The following is a 25,437-nucleotide window of genomic DNA, read 5'->3' as shown; positions in this document are numbered from 1 at the left end:
CCTCACTCCTGATAAGGGTCATGCTCGTGGGCCATATTTCCAGGCTATTCTAATTTAATGGACCCACAACCCAAAACTTTCAAAGTTGTGAATAGGAAGGTATTAGACATGGACTATTTTCTATACTACCAAATGGACTATTTTCTATACTTAACAACTGAATCAAATGCTCATTTTTAGGGGAAAAAAAATACCACCAGGATGTGACATGCCATACATAGATACAGGGAAACTTTAACCTGCATGTTTCCTGTTACGTGTTTATACGTACGGATCCTCTTTCCAGCGCTCATCTTGCTTGGGATCTGAAGTACTGACCTGCAGGGTTGTCAGTACTTCTATCTTCTCCATCTGTTTTTCTCCAGCCCGGAAAGCTGTGCTCTCTCTCAGTACAGAACCACCTAGTTTCTGAAAGGCAAAGTCCCATTTACTTAAGCGCCTCTGATCCTTACCTGTAACCCGTAGAGGCATCGTGCACACAGTGGGGCCCATGCAGGCCCCTGCCCCCGCCTCCCCCTCGGGCCTCTGGCCTCTGTTCTTGCCGGGTGGCCAGGTGTCAGTGGGCGGTTAGGACTGAGACATGGGCTGAAGTCACAGTCACGCCTCCTTTCACGGTGCCTGTGGGGGAGAGGCAGAAGGGAGGGCGCCGGCCCCAGGCCTGCATTCTCCCCCAGGAGTGGTTCCAGGTGGCAGGCCGTGGGAGAGCCCTCTCACTGCCGGGAGGGATCCCTGCACCATTATATAGACTGCAGCAGGGGGAGGAGTGAGGGGGCAGTGAGCGAGAGTGGAGGACAGGACCTCAGCTGAGGCCCCACGAGGAGGTCTCTGTGTGAGGTGCTCGGGCCGGACCGCTGACGACAGCTCGTCCACCTGGCCTTTGCCCACTGCCACCACCTGGCCTTCGCCCACTGGCCACACAGCTGTGTTTCTGTTCTGGTGGTGGGTCCCTGCACTTGCTCACCTCTCCCACCCCTACCTGTGCTGACTGCCCCTCCCTCAGGGCTCCCGTGTGGTCTGTGTGCACCTGCCTTCGTGCGAGGAGGCATGGGAACGCAGTGTGCTCTCTCTCGTCAGTAGGAAGTACTTGGTCGTAGAAATAGACAGCACTCCAGGATCCTTGCTCTGATGGAAGTCTTGTGGCTTGTGCTCAGAGACCGTGTAGCACGGCGACCGACGGCCTCGCGGAAGCTGGGAACACGCAGGATTTAGCTTCAGGTCATAGATAGTCTTAAGAGGAGGGCTTCTGTTTCTTTCACTAGTACTAGAATAATAAACTCAACGTGAAACTAGTAGTTAGTTGTCAGGCGCTGTTTACTCCAAGAGAGAATACCAGGTGCCTGTTGTGTCAAGATGGAGTGTGACTTCCACTTTCTAACCCTGAAGCATCTGGGTGTCTGTTGCTGGCGTTTTCTATACTGACACATTTTTTTAAAAAAAAAAAGGATTTCTAGAAAAAATGGGAAAGTATCAGTGTTAGCATTTCTAATTGGGATATAGGATTTCAGAACTGGGGCTCCATGGGGAACAGGAACAACACAGGACATTAGATAGAAATCCCAAGATCGCCTTTCTACCGCCCGAAGCTGGAGCGGAGAACGTGGCTCCTGTGCCACATCTGCGGTAGCCCAGCTGGTACCTCGTCTCTGCGGGTGGCGGGGTCTCCTTCCCGTGTGGCTCATGCCGCAGCTGCCAGCCGCAGGCCCCCCCGCAGAGCCAGAGAACCCAGGACAGAGCAAGTGCTCACTGTCTTCATCCCGGCTCGCCTCGTCCCCTGGCAGTCCCTGTGGGAGGGAGGCCTTGGGGGCCCGCTCCTCCCTTTCCTGGACTGGGAGGGATTCCCACACTCTTCTTGTCTTCCGGCCTCTTTGAAAACTCTCCACAGTGAAAGCATACATTTAGAACTAGAAAAAAAGTAATAATACAAGTTTTTTGAAAAAGGGATTCCAGACTTAATGCTAAGGTGCCAAATTCATCAGCTTATTAGACAATGGATGTAATAAAACGAAGTATGCCCCTGGCTCTTGGGATAGTTTCCCGCCCCCACCCCGAGAACGTCTTTATCAGCACACACGCCCTTGCTCACTTCTGGCGCGAAGCAGAAGTGACCACAAGCGCGTGCGTGACGTCAGAGGCCGCCGCTCCGGGGCGTCTTCTGAACAAGCGCGGTGGAGAGTGCGCATCCGAGGGGCCTCCGTGAGCAAGTGCCTCCTACGCTGGAGCTGGGCGGGCGCGCGTGCATTAGCGGGGCAGAGCCCGGTGGGCAGAGAACCTCAGACGAGGGGCTGCGGGCAAAGGCACAGCCGTTGTGGAGCCGTTGTGTTCTGTGCCGGAGCACGGAATTGGGGCCAGCCTTCCGGGGTGCCTCTGGGAGAGGGGACGCGGGACCGCGTCTCGCACAGCAGTCGGCGTGCTTTTCCCACGGGCCCCAGGTGGTGAGTGTCCTCTGCGCTGCGGGCCTCGTGGCCTCTGCTGCAGCTGGAGGGTGGCAGCCGGAGCGGGAGTGTGGCTGTGTCCCAGAGGGACTTAGAGTCCCTGAGATCTTGGCGGGCTTGTGCATTTTGGTATCGCTCAAAGAAGTAGCCATCGAAGGGGTTCAGATAAAGGCCTGACAGGGTCAAAGTGAGGCTTCGAAAGTTGGTTGTCGGTCCTTCAGAGAGCATGGGCTTGAGGGGCTCCGTCCTGCCGGCAGAGCAGCGGTAGGGACACGCTCAGCAGCGGCCCCCTGGAAGGTGACAGAGGCGCGGCCCCAGGAAGCAGCTGTGGGGGGCAGAGCACAGTCGCTGAGGTCGGGCCCTCGGTTTTGTTGCTGGTGCGTGTTTGTGGAACGACCGCGGTCTGTGTGGCGGATGAATCGGCGGCCGGGGGTGAGAGCGACATAGCAAGACGCACCGCGCTCCTGTCCTCGGCGCGGAGCTTGTGGACGCGGCGTGTCCTGAAAGCAGGGCAGGGGCGGGGTGTCGGCAGTGAGAGTCAGGTGTTTGGTTTTGCATGCGCTGCCTTTGCAAGCCGGGATGCCGGTTTAGCTGGGGAGCGGGACATCATGCGGCAGTTGGATAGATGGGTATGGAACGCAGCATCTCGGAGCCAGAGACAGAATTTAGGTGTCTGCCCGCAGAGGGATGTTCTGGAGAAAATGACTCAGGCTGTGGTCTGTTAAGTGGACAGTGTGACCCTTGAAGACATGAACAGGGTTCATGTCTGCTCTTGAAATGACACGTGAATGTCATGGTTCCCGACGGCTTCACGAAGTAACCTGTTTTTCTCTAACCGATTTATAGTATCTTCGGTGCTAGGAAAGGAACGTTCAGCAAGGAAAATCGGAAGTCACTTAATTACACGCGCTGCTAAACAGCACTGTGAGGCTGACACGTTGCATAGGTCCCCATCAGTTACAACAATTAGAAGAGATTGGTTTTCGGGATTTCAAGAATGTGTTTTAACTTCCAGGCAGGCCAGCGCGTGGCCGGGGGAGGGCTCAGCACGACTGGGAGTTGTCTCGTCCCTCTTGCCAGGGCTCGCTCGCATGTGCTTGTGCTGGTCCTGTGGCGCGGGATCTGCGTGTGCACCTCGCAGCCTTGGAGCCCCGAGCATATCACGCCAGACAAGCACGAGGACAAGCGTGTGAAGCCGTGGGGAAGGTCTGGCCTGGCATTCGCGGCTACGCGGTGCCCGCTGTCATCGTGCTCCCTCCTCGCAGCTGCACGGTTGGCACAGAAGAGCCTAGAGGCCCCAGTAACTGTTACTAGTGTCTGTGTAGTTTGTCTTTTCTTTAAGCTCTTGTGGTCTTCATAATCTGGCCCAGTCTTTTTTTTTATTTTTTTCCTAATTAGTGTGTGGCTAGCTGCTTTGAGCCTGGACGATGTTTTGATGTTCAGCTTCCCGACGCTCCTTCCACAGTGCGGTTCAGTTTTATGAAATCCAGATGATTTGGAAGAGTATGTGTGTGCAGTTTACTTTTTTAAAACGTTGCTTTTGGGGAAGTTTAGTATGTTCCTTCTTACTCATCTGTGGGACAACACGATGCTTCCTGTTTAATTTGGATTTTTAAAATACAAACAATTCTCTCTTTATTTTCCTAGCTCTTTTTAAAGTTTAATAAAGTACCAAGTGAAGGCAAGTCAGAGCTGACTGGTTACGTAAGAGTCTGAGCGCGGCGCCCGCTGCATTCCGTGCTGGGAGATGCTGCTCAGTGTCCCGATGTCCAGCTCGGAACTGTGCGGACCCGCGTTCTCAGAGACCAGCTCTGGCTGCCGTGGGAAACCGAGGGAAGCCGACAGTTGTCTTTTCAGAGAAATCGTTGTTGTAGTCCCGCGATCAGAATGTGGTTCTCTGTTGTCGGAAGAACGGGACCGGTGGTGAGTTTCATCAGGGTGCTGTTGTGTTGTGGGTGTCGGGCAGACTCGGAGCTGCATGCCGCGCCTGCTTCCATTAGGGCTTGTTGAAACCTGCCAGTGATTAACTCGCTCACGAGGCCGCCGCTTACTGTGGCTTGTAATTACACACCCCGGGTTTGTTGCTCTGTATTTCAGTGTTGCACATTTTCAAGGTTCACAAAAAGAAAAGGTTTCTATATCCTTTTTGCACGGGAAAAAAGCCCGTAAATGTACTCGTGCTGATGATAACGTGGTGAGGATGGCTTGCGGTGATGCTGGGCGCCCGTGGCCCAGCGCGTGGGGAGCTTCCCGCCGATGCATGGGGGGCTTGGACTGGCTTCGAAACCCATTTATGCTACAAGTGAGGCTAGAAATGACCATTCTAGAGATACTTTAGGATATGTTACTATCTTTTTAAAAAATGAGCAGTTGAATAATATCTTACAGGTGTTTCAGTTTGTGCTTTTAGACTATGTAATGATTTTAAGTCTTTATAAGTATTTTTTCTAAAGATTTTATTTATTTATTTGGCAGAGAGAGATCACAAGTAGGCAGAGAGGCGGGGGGGGGGGGGGTAGCAGGCTCCCTGCTGAGCAGAGAGCCCGACGCGGGGCTTGATCCCAGGACCCTGGGATCATGACCTGAGCTGAAGGCAGAGGCTCAATCCACTGAGCCACCCAGGGGCCCCATGATTTTAAGTTTTTAAATCTTAGTTTTAAACACACAAAAAAGATTGCTGTGCCTTAAAAAGGAGAAGAGGAAAACAATGTTTATTAACATACCACCTTCTCACTGTTTGAAGAGTAAATTCCTGACATGAATTACAGTTAAGTCCTTTGAAGAATTTGAGACCTTCATTCTCACATTCTTTAATATCCTTGTTGTGACCACATGGGAAAGATCTAGTCAAAAAGATGAAGTCCGGAAATTTTAGTTCCTTTTTAAAATCAGTTTCAAAGTACCCAGTGTGACTGCAGAATTTATTTCGTGGAAGTGCCAGAAATAATCTTCCGTGAAGTTGTATGAAATGACTCGTGCAATGCCTTCCGTGGAAGTTCATGAGTTTGGAAAGAATGCTTTATAGTTTTCTTTTAAAAGCAAAATAGTAAATTATATAAAAATTAAAAATTATTGTTTTTTACCTGTTTTATAATAATGGTCTACGCACTAATTTCTTGCATTGATGAAATTATTGAATTTTATTATAGTATTAACGTAACAGAAACATTAAACGTTAATGCTTTAAAGCAGAACCATTTCACATCCTAGGACTCGTGATAAGAAATGATCTTTCTGTGGCTCACTGCATGCAAGGGATCGGCCGTGGGACTTCCCAGTCTGAGGAAGGTTTAGGCTGCTTCAGCCTAGCCCATTTGCTCTCGGCCAAGGCTGGGGAGTCCGGCCTCACCCCTGCATGGGGCATACCTGCATTAGCAGTGGACAGGAGACAGGAGCTCGCCTGCACTGGTCTCACCCCTTTCATTCCCAGAGCACTCTGAGATCTCAGCAAAGCCCTGTGCCTTCACCCTCATGCCGTGCACACACACACCCGCGGACCCCCTGCAGCCCATCTGAGGGACCCAACTTAGGAGTTCCCTATTTTGTTCATTTCCTTCATCTTACAAAGAGGGAAAGGATAGAGAAGGGTGAGTTTTGTATTCTCTGCAAAGCGTAAGCGGTGGCAGAGCCGGGCATGGAGCCTGGCTCACCGAAACCAAGCGTAGGCTTGTTTACGGACCACACCTGTCCAGGAGCACCTAGCCCGTGCTCTCAGGCTTGTTGAGGGCGGACTGTGTATCAGGCGTGACTTTTAAAACTGCTTGTTTCAGAATTAAGGTAATTCCTACCAAGAAGAGAGGGCTTTTCAGTGCTTTTAAAACCGTCGTCTGAGTTTTAATAGTTTGCGAATCAGAACTCCTTGTCTGATGAGAAAAAAAGCCGCTTTTCAGAAGGAGCACGTGGGCAGAGCCCTGTGCTGAACATCCTGATGAGTTCTAAGTGCTGCTGGGCTCTCAGGTCCCCCCAGCCCACCATTGTTCTGGAACCTTCGGCAAAGAGTCCAGACGGGGTCTCCAGCCCTGGGAACAATAGGCTTGACTCTCTGCCGGCTGCTCTTCCTTCCTCCTAGGCTGCTTTTTTTTTTTTCTTTTGGATTGTGTGTTAATGATGTTTTTATGCTGTTAGTCATATCATACTCCCCCACACACTCCGTTGGCCACTGAGCGTTTGAGGCGTAGGTTCCTCCTGACTGAGTTTCTGTGCCCGGGGTGAGAGGACCTCACCCTCCGTGTTCCCGAAGTTGCGCCAGCAGGAGCAGAGACCAGCTGTCTGAGGGCAGCCTTGTCCTGTAGCCGGTCCACATCCGACACGTAAGCAGCTCAGCCCCGGGTGCGTTCCGTCCAGATCTGGGGAACGTGTGGCTTGTAGCCACCGAGTTCTTATTTCTGCCTCCATCATTCTGTTTGGGAACCTTTTCTGTTAACGTGCTGCCCTTCTTCTGCCCTTTTCACAAAGAAACCCCAGTATACTTCTGCTAAACCTCTCCTCCTCTGGCCTGCCCTCCTCGTCCTCAGCAGTCCCACTTCCCTCTCCAGTCCGTCTTCCTTTCCCTTTGAAAGGAGAGAGGAGCAGATTCGGGGTGCACTTAAGATTAAATACTAAAGGGGTGCCTGGGTGGCTCAGTGGGTTAAGCCTTTGCCTTTGGCTCAGGTCATGGTCTCAGGATCCTGGGATCGAGCTATGCATCGGGCTCTCTGCTCAGCGGGAGTCTGCTTCTCCCTCTCTCTCTACCTGCTTCTCTGCCTACTTGTGATCCCTCTCTCTCTGTCCAATAAGTAAATAAAATCTTTAAAAAAAAATTAAACACTAAGATCACGAGCATGTGGTGATCTCTGCTATTTCACTGTAATTGCTTTTCTAAGGACTGAGAATCTAGCTCTCTGCACTTCTTTTTTGCACAGCCTGGCTGGACATACTGGTCACTGCCCTGTACTCTCCAGGAGTCTGAGTGACGTCAGAGCACACAGACCCCAGACAGAGCAGCTCGGGCACCTGACTGCCCTGGTACTCTCCAAGTGTCTTCAGGAGGGAAAATGGGGCTTTGATACTTAAAAATGTACTTCTCATTAGTTTAATTGAATTTCACAATTGTACTTAGTGTCACTCATAATTGCTGGTGCCTTTGAAATATATAACTGCTCTCCAGGAGAACCTTTCACAGAAGGAATTTGAGGGGCACCTGGGTTTCCTCCTCCCCCTGCTGCTCTTCCTGCTTATGCTCTCATGCATGCTCTCTTTCTCAGATAAATAAGTCTTTAAAACATAAGAAAAATAAAAGGGAATATGATTTGTTAAATGGGGAATGGATAATTCTGGATGATTCTGATTAACCTTTTAAATTTTACGAATTAAAGACTAAAAACACAGAAACACCTTCAAATACCAGCTTAGGTAGCTTTAAACAAGTGATCCTTAAAGTTACTCAGCCTTTCCGTTTTAATGATTAATGTTACTCTTCCGTGGTTGGAAATCAGGGTGCATAATGTTATATATTGTGAAAATCTTGTTTTTACCCAGTTGTCTGCATAATTATAAATTTTTTTGCTAGTACCTGTGGTTACTAATAACATATAGTATGAAAAATCTGCAGTTTTAGAATAGTGTTGTCCAGTAGAATGTGTGAGCCACAAAGGTAATTTAAATGTTCTTTTAGGTGCATTAAAAAAAAACAAACCTGAAATTAATTCTAATTATGTGTTTTATTTTACACAGTATATCCAAAGTGTTAGGATTCCAACATGTAGTTGGAATGTAGGTCATTAATGAGATATTTAGATTCTTTTTTCCATACAAAGCTTAGATATCTGGATATATTGTGTACTTCATGCACATTCCGTTTGGATCGGCCACATTTCCACATTCTGAGTACTCAGTAGAGCCGCGTGTGGTCTGCGGCCGCCGTATGGGACAGCACAGTCTGGTGGTGTCTATTAATGACATCCCACCGATGCTTGGCTAATGTTTATGTAGCTCGTGTTTACATTCTTTTACTGATGTGTGTTACAAGGGCATGTAGCAGCAAAAACTTCCTGGACCCTGTTTGCCTTTCTTAATTAGAAAAGGAATGGACTTGGGGCATCTGGGGGACTCAGTTGGTTAAAGCACCTGCCTTCGGTTCAGGTCTTGATTCCAGGCTTCTGTGATCAAGACCTGCGTGGGGCTCCCTGCTCCTCCCTCTCCTCTGCCCACCGCCCCGCCCCCCGCCGTGTACTCTCTCGCTCTCTCAAATAAGTAAATAAAATTTTTGAAAAAAGAAAAGGAACGGACTTGCCATACAAGTTCAGTCTTTCTAGGCTGGGTTAGTGTGTGCGTTATTATTCAGAAATAAGACAGAAGTGGTTTAACGCTTCTGAAATAATTTAGTTTATACCGTTTTTATCACAGTTTATAATCTTGCTTTTCTTCAGAAGAAGTGGGGCAGGTAGTGAGAGCTTCGTAATGCTGAGGAGTTACTGTGACCTGGCAGGCGGTGAGTTTGCCTCGGTGCTCCCCAGAGCTGCCCTGGTCCCGGCCCGGGTGGCACTAGCAGGGATGAAGTAGCACCGACCAACCCACCCCTCTGTCCAGCCTGCCAAGGTGGATGTTGCAAACCAGGAGAGTTGCTCCAGATGAAGACATCAGGTCTCCTTACAGCTGGTCGGAGATTGTAGTATTTTGCATTGAAAGTAACTACCCGTGTTGGTTTTATGTATATACACACGTATGTGTACGTGTGTATGGTTAGAAATTCCTTAGATTTCTGGGCACCTTGGGGGCTCAGTCGGTTAGTTGTCTGCCTTCGGCTCAGGTGATGATCCCAAGGTTCTGGGATCGAGTTCTGCGTTGGGCTCCCTGCTCAGCCAGGAGTTTGCTTCTCCCTCTGCCTCTGCCCCTCCCCCTGCTCGTGTGCGCACACTTTCTTTCTCTCTCTCTGTCAAATAAAATCTTTAAAAAAATAAATTCCTTAAAGTTCTTTGATTTCAGAGTATCCGTCTGTCATTTTGTTTTTCTAAAATAATAAGCGGTGGAGCTGGTCATTTCTCTGTACAACAGTTGTACTTGTGGGTTTTTTATGTCCTGTCTGTAACCGTGAGCCACACGTGAAGTCTGGACAGGATTCGAGTGAGCAGGGATGGGAGGGCGGGGGGGTTCCGGCGGAGCGGGTCTGCTCTAGGGGCCACGTCTATGGGAAGGTTAAAGGTCAGCGGAATGGGAACGTGTTTACAGAGATGTAAGCAGTAGGGGTGTTAAATCAAGACTATTTCTAGGTACATAGTGCAAGGTTGAGACCGCATTAGTGAGATTCAGATGCTAACCACAGCTTGGATCCCTCTGTAGAATATTCTGGATCCATTCTTCCCTCGTGTATCACTCTCCCCCAACAGTTTTTTTTTAATGTGTTTCACCATGTACTGTCAGTGACTTAAAGTCCATCTTGATGAGCAACCTGAAAAGGACGTTTTAGGAGCCTGCTGGGCCTCTGCACTTGAGGGCTGTGGTGATCACTGTCTTGACATTCCTCAGATGGGGATCTCCTTTTCTGAGTAGCAGATACACTGATAAATTGAACTTGGAATTAAAGATGTGATCGTAGCTTAGAACTTAGATAAATTCCCATCACGCAAGAAAACAGCATTTCTTCAGTGCTGTGCCTTGCCCGTCGTCCTTCACCCAACCGCGAAGGCAGACGGCCTCTCCTGGAAGCAGTCCCTGTGGCGCCGCCGTCGAAAACGCTCAGGGTTCCTAGCTGCGAGTCGAGCTGGGAACGTTGCGGCGTTAGCAGCTCCGTCCGTGGTGGCCGCGTCCGCTGCTTCCTGGCCCACGGGCACGAGTACTGCTCTGTTCGCTCGTGGGGTCCGGGCTGCCTCGTGGTGGGCTCGGGAGGAAGGCCTTGAGCCCGTGGTGGAGGCTGGAAGGCAGCGACCGGGAAGGCCGGTGAGGAGAGCCATCTGCGCTGGCCGCAGCCGGCGTCCCGGGGACGCGTCCGGGGGGCACGGGTGAGGAGGAGGAGCTTGCGTCCTGCCCGACGTCGGGAAGCCGCGTGGCTTGGCGGGCGCTGGCAGGTGAGCCGGGAGTCGAACGGCGAAAGCGTTTCAGCAGACCCGTCGTGTCAGACGTTGCTGTGGAAAGTACAGCGTAAGCAAAAACGGGAACACGGAAGCGGGGTGGATCGGGGGCGCGCGAAGGAGGCTGTGGATCGGGCGCGATGTGTCGTGAGAGGGCGAGGGTCTGCGCTCGGGCTCCAGGGCGCGGCGCCAGGCTCGGGCCCGGGGTCCCACGGGGCGCGCTTCGGGAGCGCGGAGGGGACCGGCGGGGTGGCCGCAAGGAGGGCTTGCCGGGACTGTTGGAGGATTACGTTGGACACTTGTACCTGCATCTGAAGATGTGACAGTCACGGTGCTGTCCAGTGTGTGTATCACGTGATCAGTTTTACGTGACTGTTTGAGCTTAGACTTTGTAAACCTCACAGCACACATAGGACCCCAGATGGCCTCTCTAACGGTGCTGCGGGCTTTCCGGTCACTTGCGCGGTATTTGCGGCTCCCAGGGAGTCCCCCAGATGGAAGCTTGTATCCGTTGTCTGAGATGGAACGTGGGGCTGCTGGCTCCCCTCAGGGGGCGGCTCCTGGTCTGAATGGGGCTGCTGAAAGCAGAAGGGGGGCTCGCGGCGAAGCTGCCGCTCGTGCCGCGTGTGGCACAGGCCCCTTCCCAGTGTGAACAGTCGGCGGGTACCTGTCGAAGGAGTGAAATGGTCGCTTAGACAGCTGGGCTGTGGAGTTAAGCAGTCGGTCGTAGATTACATGGAAGTATGGAATATACTGGGGGACAAAATCATTTCATCGGATCGCCTGCGAGGGAATAGCCTTCACAGAGCAGATGGCGTGGGGCTGGCTGGGAGTCATTCCCCAAGTGCACGTAGGGCCCTCCGTTCCGGGAGACCCAGGACCCACCAGAGCGGAGTCAGGTTCAAGGGTTAGCTGTTGCCCTGTTGTGCTCTCGCTGAGTAACATGCTGCAGTCCAAAAAGCTGCCATTTATTGAGTGCCTACTGTATATACTTTGTTTACTGTGAAATTTCAGATTTACAGAAAAGGACAAGCTTTGCCAACTGTCTCAGTGCTTTTTGGGGTGTGTGTGTGTGTGTGTGTGTGAGAGAGAGAGAGAGAGAGGGAGTCAGGAGGACCCGGCAGAGGTCTCTGCTTGCACGAGGTTACGTATTGTAGTGGATGTGCTGGCTGACCTCTGAGGGGCGTGCATCTGTCTGTAAGCAGTCGGGAGTCTGGGGCGGGGCAGGGGGTGTGCAGTGCGGGGACAGGGGACAGACAGACACCAAGGAGCACATGGGGGTGAACACGGGAAAACCTAGGCCAGGTGGTGGGGAGCTGCAAAAGAGAGGACTGGGTTTTACCTTGTATAGAATTTTTATAAACTCAGCTCACAGGTAATGTAACCACATGAAATTTGAAACATGCCGTTTCCCAAAATTGTTTTGTTAAATTGAGACAGTCTCTGCCGTTTTCGTAATGAGATACGTAATAGATGGTTTTAGGCGTGGAAAACAATGGCATGCTATGCTATGTGCTAGATTTCCCCTGAGGGGAGAGCGGGGACAGGCCTCAGCAGCGCTCCCCAGTTAGACTGTCCTCTCTGAACCGGCTGTTAGCGGAAGGCAGGAATTGAGGAGTTTTCGAGTGGAAATCATATGCTTCCACGGTGTTGTGGAACTTTGCTTCCATGAAGTCATTTACTGAACTCACTGTCTTTACAAGTCTGGGACACCTTCTGTATTTTTCCTTTTATGACACAGTACTTCATGACTATTGAAATTACCCTGAGCTACGAAATGTGTCCTCGTGTCCTCGGCTGTGGGACATTGGCAGTGCTCCAAGGGGGATTTCCCGCATGCAGTGGCTTCCTGTGGTGGGTCCAGTAAATGATTCCTACGGGTTTTTATGTTCTCGTTGGACTGTCCAAGTAGAACATTGGTGATTCTGTACGAGAGCTATGTGTAGTCCTTAAACCTGTTTGGCAGAAGCTGCTTGTCCTGACAAGCCTTCTGTGGGGATCGGGGCTCCCAGCTCTGCGTTCATCTGGAGTTCTAAGGCGTGATCTCCACTGCACCGATGCGCAGCGTTTTCTGCACAATCCTCTTACTTTTACTTACCTGAGTGCCCCTCCCTGGATGCCACAAGAAGTTTTTTCTTGTTTTAAATTTTAAAATACAGCCTTGGAAATAAGGGGATATAGGCAAATACTGGAATGTAAAAAGACTCCGGTAAATTGCTTTTGTCTCGAAGTGGTGAATAGTGGAAGTCATGAGGGTAGCTGTGGCTCATTCAAACTCAGGGCCATCAGAGCTTATCTTGAATTTCCGTTAGGATGCCGGTCTTCGTCTCCTCATCAACTGGTTTGGTTTATTAGTAATTGATTTTTCAGGAGGACTTTCCTTGATTTAGAAACAAACTAGGTATGTTTCCCGTTCGTTCCTTTATATTTACCAAATAGAGTGTTAATTTTATTAGTACTGATTTTCACGTAAAAGCAAAAGGCAGGACTTTTGTTATAATTATCTGTATACTCTTATTTGTGTTGTATTTTACTGAGGATTGTATTTTTTTACTGTGTGTCTTCAAGCAGTGTGTCCTGCCTTGTTTTTGTTTAGGGCGCTGGCCAGGACAAACTCGGAATCTACGTCAAGTCTGTTGTAAAAGGAGGCGCTGCGGACGTGGTTAGTATCAGTTTTAAAGATGTAAGTCTTCCGTGCGTCCTGTTCCACAAATGACCTGCGCGGCCCCACTGATGCTTATCGTTAGGAAACCCCGTGTGGACTGTTTGCTGAAAAAAACAGATGTGAGCTTCCTTACCGCTGACTCTCCTCTTCCTCCTCTTGCCCTTGGCTGTCCCCACTGCCCAAAACACGCGCCCTTCGGCTGTGCACAGGATGGACGCCTGGCTGCGGGCGACCAGCTCCTCAGTGTGGACGGACGGAGTCTGGTAGGACTCTCTCAAGAAAGGTATTGTCGTTTATGTACTTGTTTGTTTGAAGCTGAATATTAGCATGTTTAGGGATATTTCACATTTGGAATTAGAAGACAAAAAATGCTGAAAAGCTGTGCCCTCACTCTTCACCTCAGGATACCACATTTGTTAGCAGATTATAAATATGTATTTAGTTTGGAGTGGTTTCTTTGAAGCTTAAAAAAAATATACTCTTGGCACATGCTGGGAATGTCCGAGTGTCATCCGACCGTTCTTAATATGGTAACAGGAGATGGGCGCTTCGTTACTCTTGAAGGCGAGGGAATGGGCAGTGGGTCGTCGGTCTGAAGGTCGGACCTGTTCTCAGAATAGCCGTCGGTGGTCACAGGCTGCATTTCGTTTTCTTACGTTTGTGCTTCTCTCTTCTTCCTAGGGCGGCAGAACTCATGACAAGAACAAGTTCCGTGGTGACGCTAGAAGTAGCCAAGCAGGGAGCAATTTATCACGGCCTGGCCACCTTGCTCAATCAGCCGTCCCCAATGATGCAGAGAAGTAAGAGCTCGTGGCGGGGAGCTGCGCGCCGTCTCTTCCTTAACTACTGCTGGGAACAGCGGGCTGCTCTGGATCACTTAGTGCATCCCATGGATTTTAGCGTCCTGACCTTCTCTTTGTAGCCACAGGATCTCGGGGGGTTGGGTGCTGTTGCTTTCAGCATCCCAGCAAGGATGCAAGCCTTCCAGCGAGATGCCCAGGATAAGTAGCCAAGAGCAGCGTCCAGTGTCTGGCCCCGTGGTGGTTCCCCAGGTTCCTGCCCTCAGGAGCCCCTGTGGGACCAGCCGGCTGCTGGAGGCACTTGGTCGTAGGCAGCAGGGGATGCGGGTGGGACATGAAATCTTCAGAGAACAAGTAGGATTCTCCACCGAAACAGCTGTAGGACTGCGTATGAACAGTTACTTCAGCCCTGTGTGTGCAGGACGTGATTGTCTTGTTGTACGTAGTTCACTTTAAATTAAAAGCTCGGTTATTGAGATGAGATCATCTCTTGGTGGGAACCATGATTTTGTCCCTACATCAAAATAAATCAGAATAAATCAGAATAAAACCAGTAGAAATTTAGGGCTTTTTTAGAAAGGATTAGTTCAGAAATCACGTTATCTTTTAAATCATATACCTTGCATTTACTTTGCTAACTTTGTGCACAGCTGCTAAGTCTGGCCTTGATGGAGCTCCCTTCTCCATCAGTCAGTCTTCCGGGAGCTTCCTCTAAGTCCAGGACCTGAAGTCGACCTAAGGGTAACACGACTGCAGCCACGGCCTCTGAGGACCTGGGCCTGCTGTGAACCAGAATAAACAGCGCGTAGCTCAACACAACCGTGTGTTGTGTAGACCTCGACCCAGCGTAGCGCTCACTTTTTCATGATGCTACCGCATTGGTGGGCTAACGGCACAGCTTAGGGTCATTTCCAGGAAGGAAATGACCTTTCCCCAGAGGGAAGCTGTTGGAACAGAGAACACGCCCAGGCTGCCACACGGGGCACATGAAAGCCAGAAGTGGACGTGGACAGTCACACCACCAGCTGCTAAAAGAATTAGTGTTTTTTAGAAAGTGTTTTAGAAAGTGAGGGAAGAATATTTATCTTTCACTTTGAAAAGTTACTTCAGAAGTTGTCTTGTGACTTAACAGATGGAGTTCCTGGAGTTCCTGAGAAGTCGGGGTTAGAGCGCCTTTTCCCACCAGGGCCAATTAAGTGTTGCTTTGAAGATTGTCTAGAAAAAGATTTTACTCTTAGACTTAAAAAAATTACCTTATTTCTTCCACTAAAAATATGGGCTTATGAAATTTTAAATATTTGTAGGTTTCATCTGTCTTTAAAGACTAAATAGGGGGGCGCCTGGGTGGCTCAGTGGGTTAAAGCCTCTGCCTTCGTCTCAGGTCATGGTCTCAGGGTCCCGGGATCGAGCCCCGCATTGGGCTCTCTGCTCGGTGGGGAGCCTGCTTCCCCCTCTCTCTGCCTGCCTCTCTGCCTACTTGTGATCTCTCTCTGTCAAACGAATAAATAAAATATTTTTAAAAATAGAAAAGACTAAATACGGTGTTTAAAATAAAATTTCACGCAAGTGAGGAGAACCTGAATACACTTTGATTTCAGTTTCAGACCGTCGTGGCTCAGGTAAACCCCGACCAAAGAGTGAAGGTTTCGAGCTCTATAATAATTCAGCCCCAAACGGATCACCTGAGAGCCCTCAGCTGCCTTGGGCAGAATACAGTGAACCTAAGAAACTGCCGGGTGACGACAGACTGATGAAGAACCGGGCCGATCACCGATCCAGCCCCAACGTGGCAAGTAAGGAGGGTCCCTTTCTTGTCCTTCCCTGGCCTGGACGTGCGCGGTTCCCGTTGGTGCTGGAGAGACACCATGTGCTCGCTTAGGTACCAGGGTGGTGGGAGTCCCTGCGGGCGCTAGCTGATGGAGACGTGCTCTCGGTGAGAGATGGAAAGCCGTGTTCTTCGGCAGAAAGTAAAAACTAGGTTAGAACGCTTTGATTCAATGCACGCTCTAGACGCGGCATTGATACGGTCTCTGGCGGGAGCGGGCAGACTGCCAGCAGGTCCCCTAATGGTGTTTCTACTGTTTAAGGGTGGTTAGCAAGAAGAAGAATCAATAGAAGGATATGCAACATGTACAAGGTTTGCAAAGCCTAAGATATTTATTGTCTGTCCCTTTGCCAGAAATGTCTGCCAGTCCCTGGTCTGCAGATGACACTTGCTAGCTCGGGGCTCTGATGATGCCAGTGAGGGGAGAGGGTGTGGTGAGCCCTGATCTCCCACGTGGCTGCTGTTTGTTGGGTGCTCACTCCTCGCTGGTAGACGGAAGATGCAGGGCATGTGGTCATGACCCTCAGAGAGCTCTGTCACGAGACATCACGTTTTTTTGTATCTAATGTTAAACTTTCTTTCCCCCGACCCTTTCTAACAGATCAGCCTCCGAGCCCTGGAGGGAAGAGCGCGTACACCCCCGGAACAACAGCCAAGATCACGTCTGTCTCCACCGGGAACCTCTGCACTGAGGTGTGAGAGCGAAGCGAGCATCCTCCCTGCGGCCAATGCCCAGGCCTCCCGCGGGATTCCTGACCCGTCTCCTCCCACAGTCACTGCACCCGCCAGCAGGGTTCAGAATTCCAGAGGCCTTCTTCACTTTTAACACAATAAGGAAATTAGCTTTAAATGAGGGAATCAGGGGAAAATCTTTTAATTATTCTCAGTATCGGATGAAACGCTTTAAATTTTTAACGCAGTTTTAAATGTATCTACTATATTTTAAAACAGATCATTGGAAATTAAATTAGTTTATGTGCAAATTGCCAGGAGCTCACGTTTCTTTCTTCTTCCCGGTTTCCAGGAGCAGACGCCCCCACCGAGACCGGAGGCCTACCCCATCCCCACGCAGACCTACAGCCGGGAGTACTTCACCTTCCCTGCCTCCAGATCCCAGGACCGGGTGGCGGCTCCTCAGAACCAGTGGCCGAGTTACGAGGAGAAGCCGCACATGCACACAGACAGTAATCATTCCAGTGTCGCAATTCAGGTTAGAGAGGAGGATTCTGAACAATCGCAGCCCTCAGGGATAAACCCATGTGACGGTAAAGTCTGAATGATGTCGGAGAGACAGGTGACACCCTCTGTAGGACAGAACCGAGTCTGATAGTTCTTCTTCTTTCCCGGGTTCCTGGTTAGCTGAGGAAGAGGGGATAGGAAGGACTACGAGGTATGAAGAGCCGTGCTGTACCCCCGATGTTTGGTCAGCGAAGGGTTAGTGACAGCGCACCCGCGCTGCGGTTTGTGAGGCAGGATCCGATTCACAGAGTGAGAAACGAGTGATGTGCGTTTTCTCCATTTGTATGGGACGCTGTCCGGGCACTGGGACACAGGCGTGACCGTGGTCCCTGTCCACGGAACTAACCGTGTGGCTGGGAAATGAGGCAGATAAAGTCAGTACGTGTAGTGAGCCCTGCTGGGGATCTCAGTCCTCACTGGTGGCAGAGCTACCTGTCCATCTACGTGTGACCGGCACCTGGGCTCCCACATTACCTCACAGCGCTGAACAGAAGAGCTTTTCAGACCAAGGGACAAGGCACAGAGACGTGTCACTGAGCGGGAACCAGGCTCAGGGCGGGGGGCAGTGGCTGGTCTTTGCTGCCTGAAACCACACAGCAAGGGCTTGAAGCGATAAGCTGAAGAATTTGGGTTCTATCCAAATAGAAGGGAGAAGGGAATGTCCATGTGAATCGTTGAGCTGGGAACATTATCAGATGTGCTTTTCTGTTTGGAAAGATAACGTTGGGTTGTGAAAGACTGGAAGAAGAAATCACATGCGGGCATAGAGATGTAACAAGTACGGGTCGTGGATGGTGAATTCTGGGTGTGGTGCTTTAGTCGGGGTGGCCAGAGGAGCCCAGGGCTGAAAGCGCGGAGGAGCTGAGCCGAGAAGTCCAGGACAACAGAGGAGGGCTCCCAGTTGGGGCCGGGGCGGGGTGGGGGAGCCCAAGTAGTGGTGAGGAGGAGCCACGCGGAGGGCAAGAAGTGATGCTGAGATCACAGGTGATGCCGTCTTGTCCACGGGGCCAGCCTGCCGCTTTCCTAGGGAGGCCTGATGACCCCCACAGGCCCAGTCTGTCTGGGACCATTGGGTGCCCGGCTCTACCGGCCAGCTGGAGTTAGCGGAAAAGAGGTCTTCCTCCAGATGTCTCCTCCACAGTGGAGTACTCGTGTGGCCTGCTTCCTCTGGTGACTTTTGTTAGCCCGTAGGAAGCTGTCCCTACCCTGTGTCAAGGTCATCTACACGTTTGCTCCTACCATTCTTAGGCCTCCATGTTCATAGTGTATATCTGCTGCTGGCTTCTGCCTCATTTCAGGGGTCAGTGAGCTCGAAGAGGAAGTCAGAACGCAGAGAGGTCCGTGTGGTGGTGGGTCAGTTCTGTGGATCTTGACATGACTGAGCCTCAGGGCAGGACTTCAGCAGGGGATACATGGGAGATGGCAGCAAGGGCCCCAGGGCCGCGCCGGGTCTGCAGGGAGAGCAGAGCGTGACCCTGAAGGTTGGGTGCCGCAGCAGACAGGAGGAGCCCGTGGAGGGTCTGAGGCAGGACCTTTGACATCGTCCACTTGGAAAGTGTGTATTTGACAAATAGCAGGAAATCGAATGACACCGTTGACATGAGCAGCATCGGTTGAACTGCTCGTGTCTACTTTTTTGCTCACGTTTTTCAGTACAGTGCTGCGAATGTATGTTCTCTTCCTAATAGTGATGTGTTCTTTTCTGTGGTTGACTGTACGAGTACAGTTGTGCTAAGACGTACTGAATACGGGATGATCGGCTCTTGATGTTTCCATCAGGCTTCCGGTCAGCAGTTGGCTGTTAGTCATTAAGGTCTGGGGGAAGTCAGAAGTGGTGTGTGGATTTTTGACCACCCAGGGTTCAGTGCCCCCAGCCCCTGCCTCTTTTGAGGGTCTGGATACTGCTTGGTGAGCAAGAAGCTGCTTCCATGGGCACCGTACAGATAGAGCAAAATGTGGGCAGTAAATGTTCCATTCTTCTATCAGGCTACTGTGTCTTCAAGTGATACTTCCTTTTTTTGTTGGTTTATTTTTTAAGGAAAGGAAACGGCTTATTTTCCAGATTTGCATCTTTAATTTCTACACATTAATAGGACAGGAAAAAAATGTTTGACATCAGAGTGAATCATTTTTATCAATTTAAACTACTTTTAGACGTGCCACTGTGCAGAGACTAGCCCTCTGGAAGACTGTTCATTTTGTTCTCTTTCACACATACACACTGCGTTTTGTACCTTTGTGAGATGGGAACAGAGACACCCAGATGTCTGGCTTGTTCTGGCGTGTGCCCAGGTCTGTCAGAGTCCCTAGAGTCAGTCATTTGCCGGTGGGGCCATGGCTGACACGTTTAAGATTCGATCGTGACTCCTACTCAGAATCGCACTACGCTAAACCCATTTATCCTCCCAGTGTCCGTCGCGGGAAGAACCGCAGTGCAGGTGTGTGCAGGGACGCACACAGGAGTGGGGAAGGCCATGCTCGTCCGTGAGGCAGCTGAATGTCTGTGCCGTGTGTGTGTGTGCGCGCGCGTGCACGCCCGTGATGCAGACAGGAAGCCCAGCTCTCCCTTGTTTGTAACAGATAAAGAAATTCCCTGGAAAAGCCCTGACTCCCCCACCCCCAACATGGTGCCCCCACTTCGTGCGTCCCATAGAACCACAGAGCTGATGGTCTCAGCCTCTGTTCCGCACTCCCCTGACGATTTCCCTAAAATGTTTTCTCCCTGAAGACAAAATATTAATGCATTTTTAGTAATTTTTTTCTAAGCAGCTGAAATAGAACAGTTCTCCTTTTTTCTTTACCCAGCGTGTTACCCGTTCCCAAGAGGAACTTCGGGAGGACAGAGCTTACCAGCTAGAGCGGCGTCGAATCGAGGCGGCCTTGGATCGCAAGTCCGATAGCGACATGTGGATCCATCAGAGCCCCTCCGTGGGCTCCAGCGCCTCCAGCCAGGAGCACCTGGACCACTCCTCCAAGTCAGGCACCCCGGCGTCCACTCTGACCAAAAGCGGCCCTGGGCGCTGGAAGACGCCAGCCACCGTGCAGCCCATGCCGGCGGCCGCGCCCCAGCCGGTCCAAACAGACCTGCCCCCGCCGCCCCCGCCGCCTCCCACGCACTATGCTGGGGACTCGGACGGAATCCCCGTGGACTTGCCTCTGCCTCCGCCTCCCGCCGGCCAGACGGGACCCGCCGCCGCCCAGGTGGCGGCTGCGGAGCGCAGGAAGCGGGAGGAGCAGCAGCGCTGGTATGAGAAGGAGAAGGCCCGGCTGGAAGAGGAGCGGGACAGGAAGCGCAGGGAGCAGGAGCGGAAGCTGGGCCAGATGCGCTCCCAGCCCGTGAACCCGGCCCCGTTTTCTCCGGGGACCGTCCCCCACGGGAGGCCGGAAAAGCCCTCCACGCTGCAGAGGCCCCAGGAGACGGTCATTCGGGAGCTGCAGCCCCAGCAGCAGCCCCGCACAATTGAGCGAAGAGACCTGCAGTACGTCACAGTCGGCAAGGAGGAGCTGTCGTCGGGAGACAGCCTGTCCCCGGACCCGTGGAAACGGGACGCCAGGGAGAAGCTGGAGAAGCAGCAGCAGATGCACATCGTGGACATGCTGAGCCGCGAGATCCAGGAGCTGCAGAGCAGGCCCGAGCGCAGCGCGGAGGAGAGCGACCGCCTGCGGAAGCTCATGCTGGAGTGGCAGTTCCAGAAGAGGCTGCAGGAGTCCAAACAGAAGGACGAGGACGACGAGGAAGAGGAGGACGACGACGTGGACACCATGCTCATCATGCAGCGCCTCGAGGCTGAGCGGAGAGCGAGGGTAAAGGGGACAGGTGCTGTGGGCGCGTGTGCCCGGGGCGGCGCTCTTGGGGGCGGCCGTGCCCAGGCTCCTGGGGAGTCGGCCAGGGCCCCGGCCTGTCGCGCGGTGCCGCACCCGCTGCTGCTAGCCGGCGTCCCGCAGGGCGAGCCAGGGTGAGAGGCGTAGACGTTGAAGAGTAAACCCCGTCCACACGGAGCTTGGCTCCTTAGGTAGCAGACTCGTAGTCCTTCTCGTTAATGCTTCAGTTGAGGAAACGAGTTAATAACCACTAGTTTATTAGTAACTGGTAATAATCCTCATCAGGGGTTGGCAAAACCTTTTCTTAAACGGCCAGAGACTGAGGGTCTGAGGCCGGGTGGGCCGTGCGGACTGTCTTCACGGTGCAGCCCGGTCCAGCGACGGAGCTGCGGGAGATGGCGCCCGCACCGCAAGGGGGCTGTGCTCCTTGGAGCTGCCCAGGCGGCCGGCCGGCAGGTCCTGCGCTCACCCCTGGTCTCGATTATCAGCCCTGGACGGCGGTGACAAAGAGCACTGCTGAGAACCGCAGTACCAGAGAGCAGCTCCGCGGGGCGCGCGTTCTCGGGAGGCGGGTTCCTCCGAGACCAAGCTCCTCTGCTTCCATGGTAGGATAGAGACGCTGAGAGTTTGGGGTGTTACTCCCGTTGCCCCTCGATAAAAGTAACTTGTTCTTCCCAATCAAATAACAGAAGTGAAATCCGTGTTAGTAGAACACAGTAGATCCCTTAAGGTGCCAAATTTGAGAGTCCTTGGTGCCCCATCCAGAGCACTGTTGACAGGCACTTGAGCGACCGGGCACGTCCGTGGGTTTGTCTGCAGCGCAGTGATCTGGGAAAGACAGCCTGGAGCGTGGCTTCTGGGTCTGGTTTCTAGTGGCAGCGGGGATTTGGGGCTGTCTGCTAGAGGTCTCAGCAGACACCTGTTCAGTCTGACGTTTCTGTCTTTCCACGTCAGGACGCAGCCTAATCTTAGATAATTGTTAATACGTAAAGCCCCAGTCTGATCCCTTTTCGAGTTTGCCCCGTAGATTATTTTCCTGAAACATGTCACACACATCTTCTTACGCACATATTCTCAGCAACAGGTATGTGGAACTCGGCCCCAAATTCAGGAGGAACACTGTGGTGTCTCAAAAGCCCAGATCTTACCTGTGACATGATTTTATGGGTTTATCTGAGTCACCAGTAATAAACATTCTTAAAATTTGAAAGAGCAACTGACAGGTAACTAATGGGTCACTTACAGTGTCCAAAATTCTTTGCAGAGTCTCCACTCTGGGGTCAGGACCCCGGCCTCCCCTATGCACACGGTGGCTGAGTGCTTGGTGCAGGGTCCTCTGCTTCCGGTGCTGCTAGTGGCAGGAGGTGGTCGCAGGAGCCGAGTGCGCTCCCGGCCTCAGATCTCACCCCCCGAAACTGGAGAGCGTGTTGGCTGCGGTCCACGCTGCGTGTGAATCCGATGTCTCTGGTGAAGCAGCAGACATCATTAACCTTCACCTTGGTGACCTGTCCCCTAGTAAAAAGTCAGCACCTGCTCTGTGGCATGTCTATGCTTATTCTTCGCAGCGAGTTCTTAGTAACGGTCCGCCAGGCTTCCCAGACAGCTCAACAGTGACTGCTTCAGAGCCTGTTCATATGAATTACGACATTTGGAAAGTTTTGTACGATGATTTCGTTAAAAGTATCCGTGTATTTATCACTAATCATGTTTAAGATTAATATCTTAGTCTTCCAAGTAAGAGAGCTTAGGGAAATTGTGCTTTTTAAAGTTTCTTCTACTTAGAAGAACAAATAATGAAACTCAAGTGTGTAATGCATTTGTGGACATTTTCCTGTTTCTGAGTTCGGGAAGCCGGTGTGTAGCGTTTGCTGTTCTCGCTGGGGTGTCCTTCAGACGCCGATGGCGCGTGGGAGCAGCAAACACGCCGGTGGCGGTGGCGGACAGGTCTGAACGTGTTTTCACACTTCGTCTTTCTTTTTTTTCCTTCTCTGTTACCTGCAGCAGACTGCTCTGCCAGCAATCTCTGTTCTAGATTTGGTATGTTCTCATTTCTTTCCCTTTGGTACTTTTTTCCTGTCTTGATTTTCTTTTTCCTTTCAGTGGTGGTGGTTTTGTGTTTCTGTGGAGCGGTTCCTGGGGGTGTCCCAGAGCAGGCTGCGTAGCCGCGTCCTCTCCAGAGCATGCCTCTCAGTGTGTTTAGATTAGTTCCTCTTTGCTTCCCTCCGTTCATTTTGACTGTACTGTCTGTTATGGTTTTTGACCTTTTCTCAGTTTTAGGCATAAAACCGATTCCGTGTATTCTTATGTAGTCATAAATACGTGAGCAAATGCAAGAAATTTTGCAGTGAACAGTGTTTCATTCTTACTACCTCGGTGTGATAGATTTGGAATAATCAACTATTAGAAACGCACACGAATTCGTGTTCACATTGTTTTGCCAATGAAGGCGCAAGTCTCTAGGAGAGCACCGTCTGTCGGTGGCACACGAGCCTTCGGTAGACACCTACTCCGTGTTGTCGTTAATAATCCCAGGCGGACTTGCGTTTATCAGCCGTACAGTGGACTGTTGGCCGAGAAACGCCGAGCCCTTCCTGCTGTCAGTTCCGTGCGTCCGCTGTCCGTACCGGGGAAGTTTGGTTGCCCTTTAGTGTCGGCGACGCTCAAGTACTGTCACCTGTGTCGTCGGCCAGAGTCACGTCCTGCTGGCGTACCCGTGACGTTCTCTTGAGGTCATTTTTGTCAGCCGGCTTCCAAGTGAATACGGACAGCGTCACACGGGACTGTGAACAGTCCCAAAGTCCATGTCACCAGATAAGCCCTTTGTCTTCTTTTTTTTTTTTTTTTTTTTTTTTTTCTTTAAATTCAAGCAGTGTGGCGGCACTGTTTGCTCCAAAGAGAAGTCGCTCACAGACACAGCTGCCCTCCTTGACGGCTGAGGGGCATACGGCTTTAGCTCTACTTTTCCCACAGGAGACAGAAAACACAGATGTCCCCTCCATACTTCGGTGTGGGGAGGTGTACCTGCGGCAGGCGGTCGGACACTCAGAGCGGTTTCTCGGTGTCGGCTGCTTACGCGCACACGCGCGCAGTGTGTCCCTTACACGCTGGGTGCTGACCGGTGCACTGGCTGAGGGGTCCCCAGCTCCGTGGGCCGGCGAGAGGCCTCTGTGCAGAGGAGTGATGCCCAGGGAGAAAGGGTTACAGCAAGATTTGTATTTTAAAGACACACTTCAGAGTTTTTCCTTCTTTAAAAGGTAACTATTTTGAGTGTTAATATTGACTTGAACTACCTCAGTCTGAGCATTTCTTAGCCTGATTCCCCAGTGAATACAAATGTGACAGCCAGCAGTGTCCTTATCTCCAGAGTCCTGTCAGCTTGCAGGCTGCGTGGAGAGTCCTTCTCTGCTGGGTGTCAGTCCTCTCTCTCAGAGGAGAAGGGCGGTGGCAGGTGTGACAGACACAGAAGTGTCCCCTGTGCGGGGCCTGCGGTGTGCCCTTCATACGGAGCGTCCGGGACGACTGGGAGGACGGCTGGGCTCAGCGGCGTCTCGGCAGGCCTGGCTCTGCTTGCCCTCTGCTCTTCGAGGGCCGCCTCCCGGTCTGAGACCCCCACTCACGCTGCTGGCCCGAGCCCTCTCAGACCAAAGACCCGTACGCACTTGCCCACGTCTCACCTCCGCCGGGAGTCAGACAGGTCGTGGCAGACCCCCGTGTGTTGCCCCCGAAATGCCCGCCCAAGTGCTCACCTGTGCCTTCTGGCGTGCCCGTGGCAGCAGACTCTTGAATGGCCTTCCGGTGAACCTTCGTCACCATGAGCCCTGTCCCTGTCCACTGAGAAATCCCGCCGTCTTCACCTTCTCAGAATCTGAGCCCCGGACACCCACACCGGCCCGAGCCAGTGCCGTCTCCTCACTGCAAAGGACTTCTTGCCGAGTCCCTCTTCTGCCTTTGTCCGGCGCAGGCTCTCCTCAACGCAGCAGCTACAGGGATCCTGCTTAAAGAAGTGGCGGCTCTCCAGAGTCCTCAGAACCCAGCAGTGGCTCCCCTGTCCCTTAGAGACACGTCCAAGTCTTCCCATGGCCACAAAGTTCTGGAGTTCATCCACGCCTCCCCACGGCCCCGCCCGGCCTCCCCTTCACCACGGCGCTGGGGGGGGGGGGCACCTGTCACCGTGGCTTCCCCTGGCTGCGGGCGAAGGGCAGCAGGTCCCTTCTATCTGGTGACAGGATGGGCAGCTCATGCCTCTGTTGCCCCAGCTCTCCAGATGGTTCCGTACATCACTCATCCCCTCGTGACAGCCGTGTGCTGTGGGTAGAGCATAGCGGCAAGGCCCGTGTGGAAGAGATTCACCAGGCGCCAGGGAGACAGGACTCTTTTTTTTTTTTTTTTAAGATTTTATTTATTTATTTGACAGGCAGAGATCACAAGTAGAGAAGCAGGCAGAGAGAGAGGAGGGAGCAGGCTCCCCGTGAGCCACCCAGGCGCCCCAGGAGACAGGATTCTGACTGGCGTCCTCAGTTTATATATGTTTCAGAACCTGCTGGACAGAAACGGCTCCTGCTCGTGAAGTTCTTGTTAGGACCCATTTTTCAACTAGAAATAGACGTGA

General features: G+C 51.9%; 1 protein-coding gene across 13 annotated transcripts in view; it reads left to right on the top strand.

Annotated features, from left to right (window-relative positions):
• The window catches only part of AFDN (afadin, adherens junction formation factor), a 136,455-nt gene that overhangs the window by 97,822 nt on the left and 13,196 nt on the right, over positions 1-25,437 (top strand). For all 13 annotated transcript variants that reach the window (XM_080805330.1, XM_080805329.1, XM_080805337.1 and 10 more), the window contains 7 exons: positions 13,074-13,139; positions 13,352-13,425; positions 13,824-13,942; positions 15,541-15,735; positions 16,369-16,460; positions 16,792-16,977; positions 19,812-20,810. In XM_080805330.1, the coding sequence (XP_080661456.1) occupies positions 13,074-13,139; positions 13,352-13,425; positions 13,824-13,942; positions 15,541-15,735; positions 16,369-16,460; positions 16,792-16,977; positions 19,812-20,810 (1,731 nt within the window). The remainder of the gene's footprint in view (positions 1-13,073; positions 13,140-13,351; positions 13,426-13,823; positions 13,943-15,540; positions 15,736-16,368; positions 16,461-16,791; positions 16,978-19,811; positions 20,811-25,437) is intronic.

Source organism: Martes martes (genome assembly GCF_963455335.1).
Source record: "Martes martes genome assembly, chromosome: 6".
Taxonomy (NCBI): Eukaryota; Metazoa; Chordata; class Mammalia; order Carnivora; family Mustelidae; genus Martes; species Martes martes.
This window is presented reverse-complemented; position numbering and strand designations above follow the sequence as displayed.